Genomic DNA, 18,484 nt, shown 5'->3' on the forward strand with positions numbered 1-18,484 from the left:
TTGTTTGTTTTTTCCTCTTTTTCAAACGCATTGGAGCCGATAATCGGCTTTCTGTTTGAACCACAGAATTTTTCCACCGTTCCTTATTTGAGCTTTCGGGTTCTTGGTTGATATTACAAACTCTTGCTGGGAGAGCTAACTAGCCAAATATAAAAAGTAATTCATGAGTTTGCTTTTCGTTGAGACTTTACGGTGCGCTGTAAAAGGTACTCAGCTTTGGCCGGGCTGATTGGGTGGTGGGCAGCTAGCGGTGTTTACACAGAGCAGCCTGGAGAAAAAAGAGTGGGAAGGTGGAACAAAGGTAGCCTGGTCCACTCTGGAAACTTACCGTGGAGGGTAATTATGGGGCACATCCTACCCTCTGACTGGGTGAAGCTGGGCAGGAATGTGCGTGTGTGTGTGTGTGCGCGTGTGTGTAGGAATGACGTAAGTGCGGTCAGTGGTAGACAGTCGGGAGTAAATTTTCTTTTGTCTGTTACCCTCCCTTACTGATGTTTGTGACAGGAAACCTGACGGTAACTGTTTGGGATGCTGTGCATAGGATGTGCTCCTTCCTGTGTTTTCGTAATGCTCATCCAAGGAGAAACGCGTGTTTACGTTACAACTCAGTAGGCTGAAGTGTGCTGTGCTGCAGTTGGGGAGGTGACCGCATGTCTGTCGACTCAAGACGGGGGTTGAGGAAAAGGTCTGAAGGTGTTGGGAGCAAACATATTTGGGGGCAGAGGGGGGTAGAGGATGACCTCTGCCCCACCCAAGCCCACCCCCCACTCATCCCCACTGAAGGAGAGAGAGGTGAAGCCACCACTACTACTGTTAATTGCAGGGTGAGGTCCTACTTGGACACCTGCCCTGTGTGTGAGGAACAAAGATGTCACTCCGTTCAGGGGGATATTCTTTCCAGAGCTTTCTGGCTGCCCTGGGTTTGTCTGTAACGGCTAAACTCATAGACAGGCATTACAGTGTGTGCTATTAGCAGAGGGGCAAAGTAGTGACCTAAAACTCACACATGCACACACAAAGATAGATTCGTCTGATTATTATATCGATTTTTATGTTAAAGAGCAAATTAAGTTTGTTTGTGACATGCTGTTTAAAGTTTATGTGTCCTGGAATTCATTTAGGGTTCCCCTCAGACACTTTCAACACTGCAGTTACCCTTCAGTTTTCAGACAGGAATGTCTGCCAATATCGTAATCTTAATCCTAATCTTAATCTTAATTTTAATGTTTAGGAACAGCAAGGAGGTGTTGCTGTTAAGACCCCACCCTTCACTTATTTGAAACCAAAGACTACCACATATGACCATTCTCACCAGCCTGGCACATTGCTGACATGTGTGTGCAGTTGGCACTAATGTTAGAGATTTTGCTCAGGGGTGGTCAGCACAGACAGAAAGCATTCTGTGCATTTTCCTTCTAACTATATCTGCTGGAAATAAGGAGCCACGGGCCATTTTGTGTCATTAGTCCAAAAGAGTCAGGGCGGTTGATTCTGGACGCTTTAAAAATATATAAAACTTCGAGCTAGTAGACATGGACAAGCATCTGGGGAAATGTTTTACAGATAACTGCTAATCGGTATCTTGGTTTTCAATCACCAAGTGTGTTAACGCTTATATCGTATCTAAAACATCAAGCACTTGCAGTCGATCAGAGGAGTACATGCTGCTCCTCTTCTGTATTCTGTGTACAAGCATCCCCGCTGAATTAGCGGCAAAGTGAAAGGCCAAGCAGATGAGTGGGGGTGGAGCTGCCTGCTGTCTGAGCTGAGGTTTACCCACAAACCCTCAGTGATGATCTGCCGCCCCGTCCAGAGCTGTCAGAGACCCGTCGACACAGAAGTCTCTGTTACGGAAGAAGATGGAGGAGGGGTAGCGTGAGAGACTCTTCAGACGGTCCGATGGACAATGCTCTTAGCACAGCTAACAATCTGCTCATGCTAGTACCAGCAGAGTTCAGTTAAGCCATTTTCCTTTTAACAAGAACTCGGCCGTTAATCAACGGGATGGCGCAGGGGCAGAAGGGCCGACCCGGAGATGATTAAAGCTAAGAGCTTTTTGGAACTTGGGGAGAAACCTTTTGCACTTCGTTAACCACAACACCTAATATGACCAGGAACAGGGTTGTTTCCACTGATAACAAAGTTATTTATGTGTAGTTGAAAAGTGTCCAGAGTTTCAATGATACAACGAACAACCAGAATAACAGTGGGCGATGTTTGTGGGAACCTTGGGCAGCTTCAACTACAACGCTGAGAGACCTTAGTGGATACCATGCTCACTGTCTTAACATTGTCCCAGTATAGCCTGATTGACATTTTTATTGGCCCGATTAAAACAGCCAAGCCATTCAGTGGAGAGCAGATGCCAAATTTGACAAGCATTCCACCCCACAATGGCACACAGTCTGGCCACAAAGGGAAGGGAATTTGATGTCTGTGAGTGTCTTTCTTCCACATGCCGTTAGTATGATAGAGACGGTGATAAAAGCAAGACAGATGGCCAGGGTGCTGAGAAGAGGCACGCCACTGGGGGGCGGGGGGGGGGAGACCAATAAGACGAGAGACCTCATTTCTCTCTGCCTCATGTCCCCAGCATGCTCCTTGGCAGCCATTTGGGTCTTGAGCCAACTCAAACTAGGACTGCAAAGTGTCGTTCGTTTTTCTCATGGTCTTAAACCATGCCTTCTGGCGGCCTCGCATGTCTGCAAACCCCTGCTAACGTCATGGAACCAAGGGTGTGGGGGCCTTTAGTATGATGATATGGCTTACATCACTTAGCTTCGGGTGTGGATTATCTGAAGGGAGTCAACAGATCAGGATGTTGTGTAATTAGTGAAGTGAACGAATGACTGGAACTCGGCAGGACATGGTTAATGACCGATGAGAGAGAGTCATTTTGATTAGACCAACTCCGGAAAAAAACCCTCTGGTGCCGAGTAGTTGGCAACCTGACTTTTTTCATACACTATTTGAAAGTGTATGAATAAGGTCAAAGAAAGAGCACCCTATAGCCAATAAGATTATATAATACATGTCTGTAGCACAACGCACAACCTGACCATGATCATGTGTGAAAGAACACTTGGTTCTGGAGACCTACAGGCAGGCAAAGGCTGAACAAAAGCCTCATGTTGGCTATTTGTTTGCTAGATGCATTTAACGAACAACAGAAGGCCATTTGGACTCACGTCTCTGCTTTCGGTTAATGCTGTTCTCATTAAACTTTTGTTCCCTGCTTGGTGAACCACTGCAGGTTTACAGTTGTTGGACGTTTAAGATCAATTGAATTTTCTCCCACTGCTGCACATTCATTCTGGATGAGAAACTCTGGCATCAGGAGCGTCCAAAAAGAGTCAAAATATTGGAGTATAATTAGCCCTTGGGTACGCACAACTCTGCTTCAAGTGGAAACTCCGACATCAGATTCGTTGAGCCTACCACTTGCATCACCAAAGTAGTTTGACAACACCACAACAATGGAAAATATCAGTGTGGCAATGACAAATTCAGTAATGCTGTGGCCGCAAGGATTCAGAAAGAATTGATTAACAAATTAACAGCTTGTTTATAATATCAGAAATATTTGCTTGACCACCATATGGTATGGTGTTGTTCCACCTCAACGACTCACAATCCTGACTCAGAAATCAGAAATGATGTCGACTTAAACTGGAACTTTGTGCACAGGAAGGAATTTTCAGCTGTTTTCCATCATGCTCTTTTCATGTCATAATAGTCACAATTATGGCAATAAGGTAGTCTAGCACTTAAAGAGAATAATACAGATCATAAAGCAGAAAGGGCCTTCTGCATCTGGGTTTAAGGGGTTAACTGCTGCAATAATTACCCAGGCTAATTAACGTCCACCAAGCAGCACAACACAAGCCAGTCTGTCTAATGTTCCCTAACTGAAAACATTTTCCTGCCTCTTAGAGTAGCAAAACTTTCTCATGACTGCCCCCCCCCCCCCACCACCCACCCAGCCGTTCATCACGGTGTCGAAGAACCCGGGGGATTTGTAACGGTTAGACAAGAGGAGGGAGGGTACAGACCACAATTTCAACTTTCGTTTTTTGTGAAGGAAAATGATAATAATAAAAATAAAAAAAACTTTCTCAAAGCCGCACAATTCCCCCATCCTTTTCTCGTTCCTGATGCGGCTTTCTCCAAAGGCACCGTGTAGGTTAAACTTGCAGTGGACCCAACATTTAGATATCCAGTTACACAAAGCCTTGGAACGATCTACACACTCATGTCAAGCACAACGAGCTTGGACGCAGTCCACAGACATCTGCAGTTGTGAACTGTGGTTGGAGTTGTGGGTGGGGCTTGGCAGCTGCGATTCGAAGGAACAGAAAGCTCCTCCGTGTGTTATAAAAAGGGGGAATGTGTCTTAGGAAACAAGGATTTCATACAAATACAGCTTGACTTACAACTTCAGTGACGGTATGAGCACACACACACACACACATACGCACACATCTACCACAGTCAGGATCTCAGACATTCATCAGATGCACAGCACAGACATCACATTCCTGCCAAGGTGCTTGTAGCAAGCCTGGCCTTTCCTCTACTATAAATCAGACCTTGCAGGCAACCTGAATATGAGAACTCATGTGTAATTAAAAGAATCTGTTCTGTAATTAGTCGGATCCGGCACAATGCACTGGAAGTATTGCGAACATTTTGTATTGAGGGTATTGTTGGAGCGTTCATGGCATGTCCAGCTTCCATCTCACGGTTCAGTCAGACCAATCCAAACACGGTTAGTGTCTCATCCTGTTCACCATCTTGGGGGCACAGACAGCTTTCCTTGACGGACAGGAATATGATTCATTCATTCACCCCCGTTCCATTCGGTTGAAAAAAAAAACAAAAAAACAAACGGCGGCACCGGCGGGTGGAGCAACTACACCTTTAACCCCTCTCAGAGAAAAACGCAGAACAGATTAACAGCCTCCACTTCTTTGACCTTTTAAGGCTTCCTGCTCTGCCAATCCAGTTTGGTTTTGCTCCTACGTTTCTGGAGCTTAAGGTTATGTCAGAGTTAAAGGGTTATTATTGGATGGCCATCTCGGTGGTAAAGATAACCAGCCTATGAGACTGAGAAATTAGTGGTCTTTCTTAGTAGATAATTACTGAGGTAGTATTCGCATTCAGCATTTAGCCTGCAAAGTAAGCACAAATTGAAGATTGTTTATTTTCTGTCATGAAGCATTCCAGTTATAAGTAGGATTTAACTAAACACTTGATCTTGTGAGGAGGAAGCACATGCTTTCTTCAGAGTCGTCATCATTTTCCAGCACATTTGCACTGGATGCTCTTAAACATACACTCACATCCTGTTGAGACAGGATGTGGAAGCACTGTTATTTCGGGGGTGGGGGTGTGTGTGCTTATTTATGAGCAGTTTGGATGCCTAAGGGACCTCATTACCTCACCATGGCGGATTATGTAACACCATGGGCAGCCTGAGCTGGATCATGGTGGACTCCCTAATGTTGGCTCCTGGGTCTTCAGGGCTGTTCTGCTGGGTCTTCAGGGCTGTTCTGCTGGGTCTCCAGGGCTGTTCTGCTGGGTCTCCAGGGCTGTTCTGCTGGGTCTCCAGGGCTGTTCTGCTGGGTCTTCAGGGCTGTTCTGCTGGGTCTCCAGGGCTGTTCTGCTGGGTCTCCAGGGCTGTTCTGCTGGGTCTTCAGGGCTGTTCTGCTGGGTCTCCAGGGCTGTTCTGCTGGGTCTCCAGGGCTGTTCTGCTGGGTCTCCAGGGCTGTTCTGCTGGGTCTTCAGGGCTGTTCTGCTGGGTCTTCAGGGCTGTTCTGCTGGGGATGGAACATTGCAGATTGCACTGGGCCTCACACTTTCCCTCAGCACTGCCAACACCTGAAGATGTGATTTTATGATATGATGTTGGCATGTTGCTTGACCAAAAAAAAGCTATTCAGGAACACCTCATATCCAGTGTTCTCCAGCACTTAAAGGTGTGTGGTAATGAGGCCGGAAAGTGAGGTTGATCCATCGATGCCTTGTCAGCAAAACCTGGCTTCTACACTGTGAAACACTCATAGTGATTTTCTCTTATTTGAGTACGAGCTCAGAGAGAGAATGCTTTGGCTCTGTGCATGTACACTTGGCCCACAATCTCAGGAGACAATCACTGGTTAAAAGAGAGCAGGACCCGACACAAAAGCTGGGAACATGTCACAAATTTAACACAGTTTAGTGCCGCTACCACAACATACGGATAATGCCTTCCGGGGTGTATCGCGTCCTAGAATGTGAGTAAAGCATTATGGGATCTGAACACCCATAAGCTCACACGTTAATGAATGGCGACTGTCGCTGGGCTTTAGCGTGGCTCACGGGCCCCATCCTGACCCCCACCCGTCTGGCTCCAGGTCCTGGCTCTTTGCCTCCAACATGCCTGCTACACATCTCCAGCCATACAAACATCTGTTACCGAAGCCCAGTTTGCTATGGCAACAGGAACAAAAGCGAAACATCTTTAAGCTCGTCCCACCCTTTGGCTTACGTCCTGCTCTGCTGCGGAAACCTACATGAGCGGCCGTACATGGGAGTGCATGATCCTGTATAAAGGGTATTCCATGTTCTCCACTGAACCCAGGAATCGAAGCGGTTTTCCCGATACAGGCCAGGATATAAACATAGGAATAGAGTTATGTGCGTTATGTGAAATATGTGCAGATCCTGGCACTCTACACATACACAAATTCATAAAGGCATAAAGACCTTTATGTCCTGTTGATACATTACAAATAAACAAGGTAGATGGACCTACATGTTCCCTCTGCATATGTGATCTACATAGTCACGCGGGAAACATGCATTTGCAAATCTCTGAGATACAAGCCATAGTCAGGAGGGACCAAGCTGAACTCTGCATGCTCACTGTGAAGCTGTACGCTAGTTTACATCATGTTCATTCCAAAACCTGACTCTCGGCTTGTGCCAGATGATGCTGCTTACCACAGAGCATGAATGTCCCAGCTGTGTGGCTCCAGAGGTTCGTCTGTCATCATTCAGGCGCGTCCCCTCCTAAACCCTCAGACAGCTGAGGCACTGATGTAAGTGTTTACCCCTGTTCGCTCTGGTACATTTTTGCATTGCCCTTTGATGAATTTACTTTTCTTTTCTTTTTTTTGTGCAGCGTAAGGATAATGACTTTGGATGCATCCAGCTACTCAGAATGCAAGCAGTGCATTGTTGGTTCTCAGGTTCTCATAAGGGAAGTTAGAACATCCATGGACATGTCAGCCATGGGGTACTGGTTTACTGACACTCTTAGGAGATTCAGGAATTATGCCCAGTACAGCCACTTAAATATATCACCTGTTCTTCATGGTGCCCATTACAGCAGCTCAGCTTAGAGGACACAGCTTGGTTCCAAAATGGGGAACCTTTAACTGAAGGCTGCGTTTGTAACAGCAAGCTGTGTATATGTACTGCTAAAGAATGTGCACAGCACTTTTTAAAAAGTGATTGAAAATACAGGCCTGTGGGGAAACTTGTAATTCTGCACCTCAAATCCAAAATCTCCTCCTGGGTTCTGTAATCAGTGAAAGTTAATTTATGGATAAAACATACATATTCAAACTACAGAGCTAGGTACACGTACTACAGATTTTCCACTGTCCCATTACCCGGGACAGAATGGGCAGTCAGCATTAATTATTCAATTAAACACTAATAATTAGAAGAAATTGGATTTGAGATCCACAGTTCAAGATGTCACTGTTTGGATCTGATCTTCTAAGGTCCGGTGTATGGCCCGACACCTGCTGAGACCAGCGGACCCTGTCGTGTGCTGGCTGGAGGATCCTGCTCCTCAGGGGAAGGGCGCACCCTCCACATCGTTATGGACATGTCAGCCAGTGTGCGCTCCAGCTGGAATTCTGGAGCTTGGGTGAAAATGAGTTTGAAAGCTGGACATGCCGAGTCATGAAGAATGTCTCAGGCCTGCTGCTGCCACAGTAAAAGTCCCTGGATCAGCTCGGACAGGAGCACACTCCTTGGGTTTCACAGTTAAAATGGAATGTGATCACTAGATAATTCAGGTTTTTAGCAATAATAATTTGGTTTAATCTATACACCTCTGTGGCACATTTATTAAATACATGTGACAAGTAAGCACAGTTGAGTACCTTATTGACAACATACTGTAATATTTTGAAATAAGAGGAAAACAAACAAAAAAGAAGCTTGATCCAAAAGCCGTGTTATGTGCGTTATCATTTGATACAGTTAATCCTGAAAAATGTCCATGTTTTACCATGATAATCCTGTCCAAGGGAGCACGGTGAGGTGTGGCAGAGCTGAGCGTCACGCCTTTTCCAGGGTGACGTTTATTTGTACAGGATGGGGAGGCATTAACCTCTCACTCAAGCTATTAATTACTCAGGGTGCCTGTGCAAACACCACATTGTGCTGCTCGGTGGGGGTTGGTGGAGGCCGGGCAGAGGCTGGCCTGTTTAACCCATCGTCCACCTCTGTTGCAAACACGCCACCCTCGTGCTAGGAATGGCACGGGGATGCTTTGCGGAGACAGCTGCTCCCCGGAATACCTCGCTCGCTGGTTTTGGCAAAGAATTGGATAAAGCTTAATAAAAAGATACCTTTTCACCGACTGAGGATGAAAAAAGTAACCTGAGGTAGTATGAGGCACAAGGCTGTAAAGGCACAACATGACAAATTATGTTGAAGGAGAAATTGCTTTAAACTAGCTGGAATCAATCTCTGACAGCGTTCCGAAGTGCTAACAACTAGTTGGTTTTCCATCCTGTATCTCCTGCATAGGAAAAGGCAGGGAGTTTACTGGCGTAAGGAAATCTTCGGAACAACGGCACACTAACATTCTAGGACACGTCATCTTAACAAGAGAATGTGCATATTTCACATGCGTAATAGACTATAAACAAGAAAAAAAAAATGAATGCAGGATGAAACTCGGAAACTCAGACTTGGAGAACGTGAGTTCAGGGCGGCTTCTGTTTTGCAATAGAAGGTCGAAGCCGATCCCCAAACCTCCACCTCCACCGCCACCACCACCATCCCCAGCTCCACCTCCACCACCACCATCACCACCCCCACCCCCACCACCGCCCCCACCGCCCCCTCCACCGCCACCACCACCATCCCCAGCTCCACCTCCACCACCACCATCACCACCCCCACCCCCACCACCGCCCCCTCCACCGCCACCACCACCATCCCCAGCTCCACCTCCACCACCACCATCACCACCCCCACCCCCACCACCGCCCCCACCGCCCCCTCCACCGCCACCACCACCATCCCCAGCTGCACCTCCACCACCACCATCACCACCCCCATCCCCACCACCGCCCCCACCGCCCCCTCCACCGCCACCACCACCATCCCCAGCTCCACCTCCACCACCACCATCACCAGCTCCACCTCCACCACCACCATCACCACCCCCACCCCCACCACCGCCCCCACCGCCCCCTCCACCGCCACCACCACCATCCCCAGCTCCACCTCCACCACCACCATCACCACCCCCACCCCCACCACCGCCCCCTCCACCTCCACCACCACCATCACCACCCCCACTTGGCCGTACAAAACAGTTACAGAGTGGCGAAGTTGATGGGATACGGACGACGGGTACACACATCTGACCCAGATGGTTTTCCTCCAGAGCCTTTCACCCAGTCACTGCTGAATTCTGTGATAATCATTACAGCTTGCAGTGGACTGTTCACTTCTGTGCTAACGTCACCGTCCACGACCCACCATGTCTAGGTTGCCGGGGGCAGAATCTCACTTCAGAGGCTCCAGACAACGCGATGCCGGAGAATTTCTCAACGGCTCAAACTGTAACCGCTAACTTCTCAACTGCCACTGGTAAGAACCCGTTCCTCTGTGCTTCCATGTCTTCTCCCGTGATTGATTGCTTTGACAGTTCAGGGTGACCCTTTTAAAGTGGCACTTCTCATTAACTATCGTTATTCATGAACCATTATGTTTAAGCTGCTTGCGTATGTAGCATGGTAGATGTGGCATGCTACTGGGCGTTGTGTTCTGCTTCCTTATATCCTCCACTGTGCTGAGAAGCATTGACAGTCTTCAGCTTTTGGTAGCGGTCACAGGCTTTTGGGTTGTACTGCACCTCAGTGAAAAACGTTACCACAAGTTCAATCCCTGAGTTGACTCTTACATGTCTGTTTACAGATTCCGTTATGTCTCATTCTACAACCTCTGTCACACCCCAAAATGAGACCACGTTCAGCAGCCAGAATGTTACCATGACCCCATATAACCAGACCACAACGAACAATAAATCTTCTGATACGGTGAGTGATTCTGACATGCCCTGAGAGTGATTTGCTACAGTGTTTCAGTGCTATTAGAGTAGTGTACCACCAAATTACTGCAATGATTCGATGAGTCAGCAGTGGCTGGAAAGAAAAAGTTGGGACCTACGTTAGTTTGCTGGCAATGCCACGTGCATCCATGGTTCAACTGGCTCTTTCTCCACAGAGTCAGGCCAGTGGTCCATTGCAGTCTTACAACAGTGGATGAATGGTGACATGACAATACATGCCAAAGGCGGTGACTGCCTGCAGATCTTGTAGGGGAAACAAATGCTAGCCCTCACCCTCCAGATTTCAATCAATTAATTGATCAATCATTAAAAATGTAATGATCGCCAATGGGCAAGTCCAAAGTGAGCATAACAAAAATACATACCGCTTAAAAGTGAAAGGTGGTCGTGTATCTCTCGGGGTCCATCTGGTCCTCGTAATTCAAAATTTAAAACATCCTGTAGTCTATATTGCTTAAGCACATTTACCAAATGCACTTTGTCCTATTACATTTAATTGTAAGCAGAATATTTAACTTCCATATTTAACTTATTTAACTTCTGAGTATATTGACCGTGTTCATCATTACCGTGATGTCACCTACACGAGCGAAACAGAAGCAGACATGAGCAAGAGGAAAGAAAATTGATCATCAGGATTATACCTCTAACCATTTCTCCAAACGGATACCCAGATGTGGTTGTGGGAAAATACAGAAAGCAATGAAATGAAAACACTTTCAAACCCGTTTCTGTGACAGGCACATTTGTGGAGTTCTTTACAGTCATGTTTCCTGTTACAGTCCTGTTTCTGGAGTTCTCCTGGAATAATTCAAATCGTTGGTCATACAAAATGTTCTATTATGTGCAAATATGTCCTCCCTAGTTTCTAGTGAGATTAAAGAGAACAAGTGGTTGGGATTGACGTGCTCAGACTTTCATTTGAAAATGCACATACATCTCTTTCTGTTGGATGTGTTCGTATTTTGGTTTACTGAGCTGTGTGTGTTTACACTGGTCCACACATCAAAATGCAGCACTGTAAGAGAGCAGAACACTGCACAACAGGACGTCTCAGCAAGTCCCCCTTACCACGTCTCACTTAATACTACACCCTCCAGATCATTCTAAATACTACACCCTCTAGAACATTCTTAATACTACACCCTCTAGAACATTCAAAATACTACATCCTCCAGAACATTCTAAATACTACACCCTCCATAACATTAATACTACACCCTCCAGAACATTCTAAATACTACACCCTTCAGAACATTAATACTACACCCTCCAGAACATTCTTAATACTACACTCTCCAGAACATTAATACTACACCTTCTAGAACATTCTAAATACTACACCTACCAGAACATTCTAAATACTACACCCTCCAGAACATTCTAAATACTACACCCTCCAGAACATTCTAAATACTACACCCTCCATTTAGAACATTCTAAATACTACACCCTCCAGAACATTCTAAATACTACACCCTCCATTAAGAACATTCTAAATACTACACCCTCCTGAACAATCTAACTACTACACCCTCCAGGACATTCTACCTATTACACCCTCCTGAATACCAGTTTAATAGCAGCAGAGTCTGTGCATGTTTCACATGAACGCAAGCTGGTGTTTGTGGGTATTTTGTGGTCTTTATGACTATCCCATGGTTTTGATTAGTGAATGACAGTAAAATGAACACTAAACAAACACTAAGAGAAGATCAGAACTTTATTCTCCTGTTTTGCTATGCAGGACTTAAAAGTAGGGGAGGGGGCTAAACTCTATGAGAAACACTGAAGACATTGTTTAAGTGTCTGTAAATATTTCCATGACTTCAAGGGTCAAATGAAAACATGTTTACACAGGAATACTGAATAGATTAGCAAGACTAATCTATGATAATCTAGTTTTTGTCATTAGTTCTTTTAGGCTGGCATGTCTCATAGGGGAACCCTTCACATTTTCACATGGGAATATTATCCATATTTAGCAATACATTCCTGCACTTCTCACACTGAGAGGTTTATTCCCTGCTTCTCTCCCTATGTTTAACAGCAGAACATGATCTGGTGAGATATTCCGAGCGAGATATTCCCATAACTGGGATATTTGTGGCCACTCCCTTTTCTGAAGGACAGATGTGTTTTCTTCTCATGTTATTTCCAAAGATTCTTCAAACACCTTTATAATCACATACCGCCCCCCCCACCACACACACACACACACACACACACACACACACACACACACACACACACACACCCTGCCCCACCAGCCTTCATTCTACAGCAGCTTCTCTGCAAACCCCTGCACTTATAATCCGGGTGTTATCTGGAGAATCTGCGTGATGCACTAATAGAACGCCGGTCTGATTTCTCTGTCCCTAGCAGAGAGGGGGAAACACTGTCCCAACAGCCTCCGGCCATCTGCAAGGCCACAGGCCCTGCACACGGCTTGCAGAGCAGTTGGGCAAAAGACCTGCATCCAGAAACCTTTGAACTGGTAGAGTAAAAGCTCGCAAAAGGTACAAAAGTGACATCTACTGCAATAGGAGCTGCAGTCAATACCACTAGATGCCAAGTCTAGAATATCAGTCTTACACTGATCAGTTATGCTCATATTATACCCAGGAAAAATTCCTCTATTTACTGGTCCGAGGTCAAAACACTCTAGCATTCACACTAGCCCCAGTGTTATGATATCACAGCCTTCAGATATGCATCACAGCCTTCAGATATGCACAGATGTTTGCAGGGGTGTACGTCCTCCATGGAACTTCACTTCCTCTGCCTGACCACTTCATGGTGGTTGCGGTGGTAACTGTTGCCACAGGAAGTGGAAGCACACGGTCCATCATGGGCTAAACCGTGGTGTGAAAGAATGATTTAGTGGTAGTTCTAAAGTGGAAAGTAGAAGCGGATCTCCTAGTAGTGGCGCTGCACGTTAAAACATCCCCGGACAGCCTCAGGACGCAAATCTATCTTCTCTCGACTGAAGTTTCCTTCCTTGGCAGCTTGTGAGGCTAGATAAAGTCAACCGAAAACACAAAGCCCACTTTAGGACTATAAAAGTCCCTTAACTCTAAGTACCTGCCATGGCTTATACTATGCTGTCTCTGTTTAAGCCGAAGAGAGAACAGACATTACTCATTCTACTCATTCTGAGATGTGCACCTGACGTCTATGGAAATACAGCAAGGACTAATGAGCACATAGAACGCAAGACTGACAAGACTGCCAGCCATCGCTTACCAAGAGACTCATGGCTGGTGTGGAACATATGCTTCCTTTGCTCATAAATTGTTTACCATAAGTTACTTTTAGAACATAGCACAACAAAGATAAACATACCAACTACCTATTTAGCCATGTGATACCCAAACAACTGGAGCGACACTGGATGGAGACTGGTGAGAGAGTAAAGAGAAACTGGACAAAGACCGGAGGGAGACTAATGACTCTTAAAATGGCCTCCAAGCAATCAGTGGTTTGACATCAGGCCTACAGTATTGCTGCCAGACATATAGGACAGTTCATAGTACAGTCACTTCTACACTTATAAGCCGTTTGCCTCCTGAACGGTTCTTCCAAATCATCTACAAATCAAAAAGAACATACATGCATATCACTAAAAGGTGTCTTCCAAATGTAGCCCCATTACCCATCTGCTACTGTATCAAGTACTGAGAGAAATGGATTTGCTACTGAATTCTGCTGGTGTTTCCTGTCAAATTTTAACCTAAATAGGATTTCACAGGAAACTGACCATTTCGAGGAATGGAGCATTGATTAAAGATATAAATCTGGGTTGCACCAGAGCAACAACTGGAATTAACTGGTTACATTTCACAAACAGGATGTACAATAAGAACACTTTGACTTATGGAAATGAGAGGATATGTCAAAAAATAAATGTTTAATTAAGTGTAAGCCAAATATCATGGCTGCAGAAGATACCAGCCTATCATTATGATCAGCATCGTTTTATAAATTGTTTGGGTGTGTGCTTGCAAACGCAAACGTGCGCGCACACACACACACACACACACACACACTCATGCCCACACATACACACATCCGCACACACTCGCCAACGCACACACACTTGCACACTGACCCTGGTGTTTGGTTAACCGTACTCTCCACGTCTCTCACAGAACAGATTCCCCACTGCCCACTCTGTAGACACTACAGAGGCCACGTCATGGGAATATAAGGGCTCTCAGCGGCTGTAGCCAACCTCTCAACTGCTGCAGGGTCTTCCTCTGACTTAAGTCATGCTGACATTAAAGGAACCAAACGCTTATATTTATAGTTACAACCACCATATGCTCCTGGATTGACTTGGTAGAGGGATTCGGTAGACTCGGTAAAAGGATTCACAAGCCTCGGTAAAGGGATTCGGTAGACTCGGTAAAAGGATTCACAAGCCTCGGTAAAGGGATTCGGTAGACTCGGTAAAAGGATTCACAAGCCTCGGTAAAGGGATTCGGTAGACTCGGTAAGGGATTCGGTAGATTCTGAGGAGGCACGTCTCACATATATTGACATTATCCCTGCTTTAAAAAGTGGCCTGTTTCTTTCCTCCCAATGTTTTTAGCTTGAACCCAAAGAGGAAATTGCACAAAACACACAACGGCAAGGTTGTGACTACAGAAGTGTCACTATGCTTCGCTGTGGCATCATCGATGTGCTTGACACCCCCTTGCTGCTGTGAGTTAGACACATAGCCTATCCTGTCTTCTCTGCTCTGCGCAGGGCGATTTGTCCAAGAGGAACACCGTCTTCATTTCCTTGCTGGTGACTGGCTTGGCTCTCATCGCCGGACTCCTAGGATGGTACACGTGGAAGCACCACCGCCGCACCAACTCCAAGGACGTAAAGCTGGTGAGTGGGAATCTCCAGTGTGACACACACACACACACACACACACGAGCACCTTCTTTAATCCAGTGACCTAGTGACACATACTTCATATACATTCCTAAAAAGTGCAGAAGCTAGTTTCATAAAGTAGTGACCATCATCATTCAAGGGTGGATTTTTTTTTCTTCACTTTTTGTTCTAAGAAAAGTATTCTTGAGTGTGAAACCTAGAATCATACACTCCTCTTTTTCTTTTTAGATTAGCTTTTACCTCCTTTTTTGCGGGATTGTAAATCCGCTTGCCTTAAACACCGAGCCCCTGTGCTCCAATCCATACCCCAGTAGTGTGCGTTAGAGTGGAGGTGTTTTCCAGCACAGTCCCGGGAGCCATGCGGAAAGCGTTCGGCACGGGACCAGAGCGGGCAGGCCGGTGACACCGCAAAATGATGGCCTCACCGCGCAGTGATGACCTCACTGCAGAGGTGCCAGGCTTATGGTGGAGTGAGAAGGAACTGGCTTCCTCCTATCAGAAGTGCTGCCCCAAATCACTCCACTTATCTGACTGTCAGAGCTGGGCCATCATAGGAATGAAACATCCTCCTTCTGATCTCCACGCCAAATGACTTCCACTGTTTTTTTTTTTCCAGAATAAACACAAGCTCTGAAAAAAAAACCTTTACTTTGGAAGGAGTCGTCTGAAAGCTGCATCTGTATCGATCAGTAGAGCCTTTTAGGTTTATAATTGATTACTGAAATGATTAGCAACACTTGATTCTTATGGGTCTGATGCAGGAAGATGGGTTTACCCAGAGATCTGTGTGTGTGTGTGTGTGTGTGTGTGTGTGTCCCTAGGCTGATGAGTCCTGCGTGCCTGAAGAGGAGAACCAGGGCTACACTCTGGTGTCCGTGGCCCCCCTTAAACCCCTCGAAACGCAGGAGAAGCCCAGCCAGAACGGGGAATCCACCGAGGCGGTGAAGACCCAGACGCCCCCAGCTGCCACCAACGGCCACTCCTCTGGCAAGACGGCCGATACCGAGCTGTGAGGGCGTCGGTTCCACCCCCAGGTCCCATGCGCCCCAACCCTGCTCCACAGACACAGAGCCTGGCCTACTCAAGACACTGGGGGACTGACACAGTAAAGCACCGGTCCTTACTCTGACCTTTTTTTCAGTACATCTGGCGCATGCTCCACCGCTGAGCAATTCTGTTGTAATAAATTCACTGGTGATGGTTCTGATCGGATCAAATAGTTAGAAAAAAACATTAATAACTCAAAGTCAATCATGGTATCGAAACGGGGGAAAGCCCCTGCCCGAGCCAACACACAACCCAAACCTTCAAATTTCCAACTGTTAAGAAGTGTAATAAAATTGCAAGTCTTATACATTTATGTTGTTCAGGTAATGATGACAGTAGTAATTTTGATCTTATATAATGACAATCCATTATACTATGAAGAGCACAAGGGGTGTGTAAAATAAAAGCCTGGGATGGAGGGCCTCTCCTGTGATTGGCTGCTGGTGTCCGTGTCTGCAATCAGACTGGTCCAGGATCGGTCGCAGGTCCCGCCTCCTTCAGCCTCTTCTACATATCTCCCTGTCCAAGAGCACACTGCTCCTCTGAGCTCCGTAAATCATATAACGGTGAAATCAAGCTCCAAAACCAAGCTTGAGGGAGAAGAGCGTTTACTTAGTGTGCGTGTGTGTGTGTGTGTGCGCGTGTGTGTGAATCAGAGAGAGCAAGTTTGCATACATTCATGCATGCATCTGTGTGTTTGAATGTCTTTTCTGCATTTGTTTGTTGTTATATATGTAACAGTATGAGTGACATGGCTGGTAGAAATATCCATATATGTCCATGTGAATAATATCTCCTGATGAAATAAGAGTCCCATACAACTGTTGATTATATAAACATTGACAATGTGATGATTAGCAGTTTAGGTGATTGGACAGCCCTATCCTGGGGCTGAATAACAACTCATGCAAACTCTTCATCGCTGCAAACCACCGATCATAACACCGTCCAAAAATTGCAAACCCCCACAGCACATGCAGGGTTGAGTGGTGACTTCTAAATCTCACTTTTTAATGGACTGGGAGGTGTTTTGTGCCATTTGTGCCTTATGTTTGTAAACCAGTATTATGCTCTTTTTGCAATATCTGTGTAACTATGTAGTGCTAGTCACTATTCTGAAACTTGTCCTAGTCTTGTCATTTTAATGCGTACATTTGATTGACACTTGCAATTACCGGCCAGGTAAACCATGAACCAAAACCCGAAGGTGTGTGTGTGTGTGTGTGTGTGTGTGTGTGTGTGTGAAGCAAATAGCTTAATGTGTGTTAATAGACTACATAGACAGAATACTGTGACCATAGCAACAGGCTACCATAGCAACAGGCTGTAGACTCTAGAGTTTCAGGATGGCGTGGTAACTGTGACCAGTCGTCGGCCTGTGCAGTCGCCTGCTCTGTTCGCTTTCTCGCCGCCCTTCCGTCACTCTTCTACGTATCCGGCATTCCGCTGTTCCACTAAGTCTGAGGTCTGTGTACTGCAGTCGTATTAAACTGAAGTTTTGAAGTTTGGGATACGAATAAAGTTTTGGAACATAAAGACGGGTCCTTATTTTTGAGGCTCACAACAACCGCACAACATCCCCATCATCAAAAATCCGGTTCTTTGTGAGAGAACATTGAGATAAATTGCTTCATCTCTCTCTCTCTCACACACACACACACACACACGAACACACACACACAAACAAGCAAGCAAACACTTTGCTGATGTGGAATCCTGTTAGAGTGAACAGCTGGCTTGAATAAGTGATGGTGATGAGATCATAGTGAAAGGGAGAGTCTTCTCAGAAGCAGTGCCTACTGCCCATGCACCCTCACACACTGCTGGATCTGCAGCATGCTCGGACCCCTGCGCTCTCAGGAGCAAAGGCCTCCCCATTCCTTCCACTCCGTCCTTAGGATCACCGTCCTGGCCGCTACTCACTGGACTGGGGAGAGGGAGTTGGCCTCTTGTGCAACACTTTTATCACTGAGATATTACGTTTTGATTTATGTAACAACCAAAGCCATCAACCAGAAAACTGCCCCCAGCCCCAAACTATCCTCAATCCGATTCTATGAAAGACGAAATTCTCCACCAATATGCTGAGGCCTTAATTTTATTGACATTAATGTTCACAAAAAAAACCCAAAAAACCCAGATATAACCAACAAAGGGTTGAAAAAAATGGAAAAGTATAAG

General features: G+C 45.9%; 1 protein-coding gene across 1 annotated transcript in view; it reads left to right on the forward strand.

Moving 5' to 3' along the window:
* The window catches only part of cd34 (CD34 molecule), an 18,029-nt gene extending 190 nt beyond the window's left edge, over positions 1-17,839 (forward strand). The window contains exons 2-5 of the mRNA XM_027008460.3: positions 9,784-9,885; positions 10,213-10,334; positions 15,119-15,247; positions 16,078-17,839. Of these exons, the coding sequence (XP_026864261.2) occupies positions 9,784-9,885; positions 10,213-10,334; positions 15,119-15,247; positions 16,078-16,269 (545 nt within the window). The 3' untranslated portion in view covers positions 16,270-17,839. The remainder of the gene's footprint in view (positions 1-9,783; positions 9,886-10,212; positions 10,335-15,118; positions 15,248-16,077) is intronic.
* The last annotated feature ends 645 nt before the right edge of the window (positions 17,840-18,484 follow it).

Source organism: Electrophorus electricus, chromosome 21 (genome assembly GCF_041902795.1).
Source record: "Electrophorus electricus isolate QZ-2024a chromosome 21, ASM4190279v1, whole genome shotgun sequence".
In the NCBI taxonomy this organism is placed as follows: Eukaryota; Metazoa; Chordata; class Actinopteri; order Gymnotiformes; family Gymnotidae; genus Electrophorus; species Electrophorus electricus.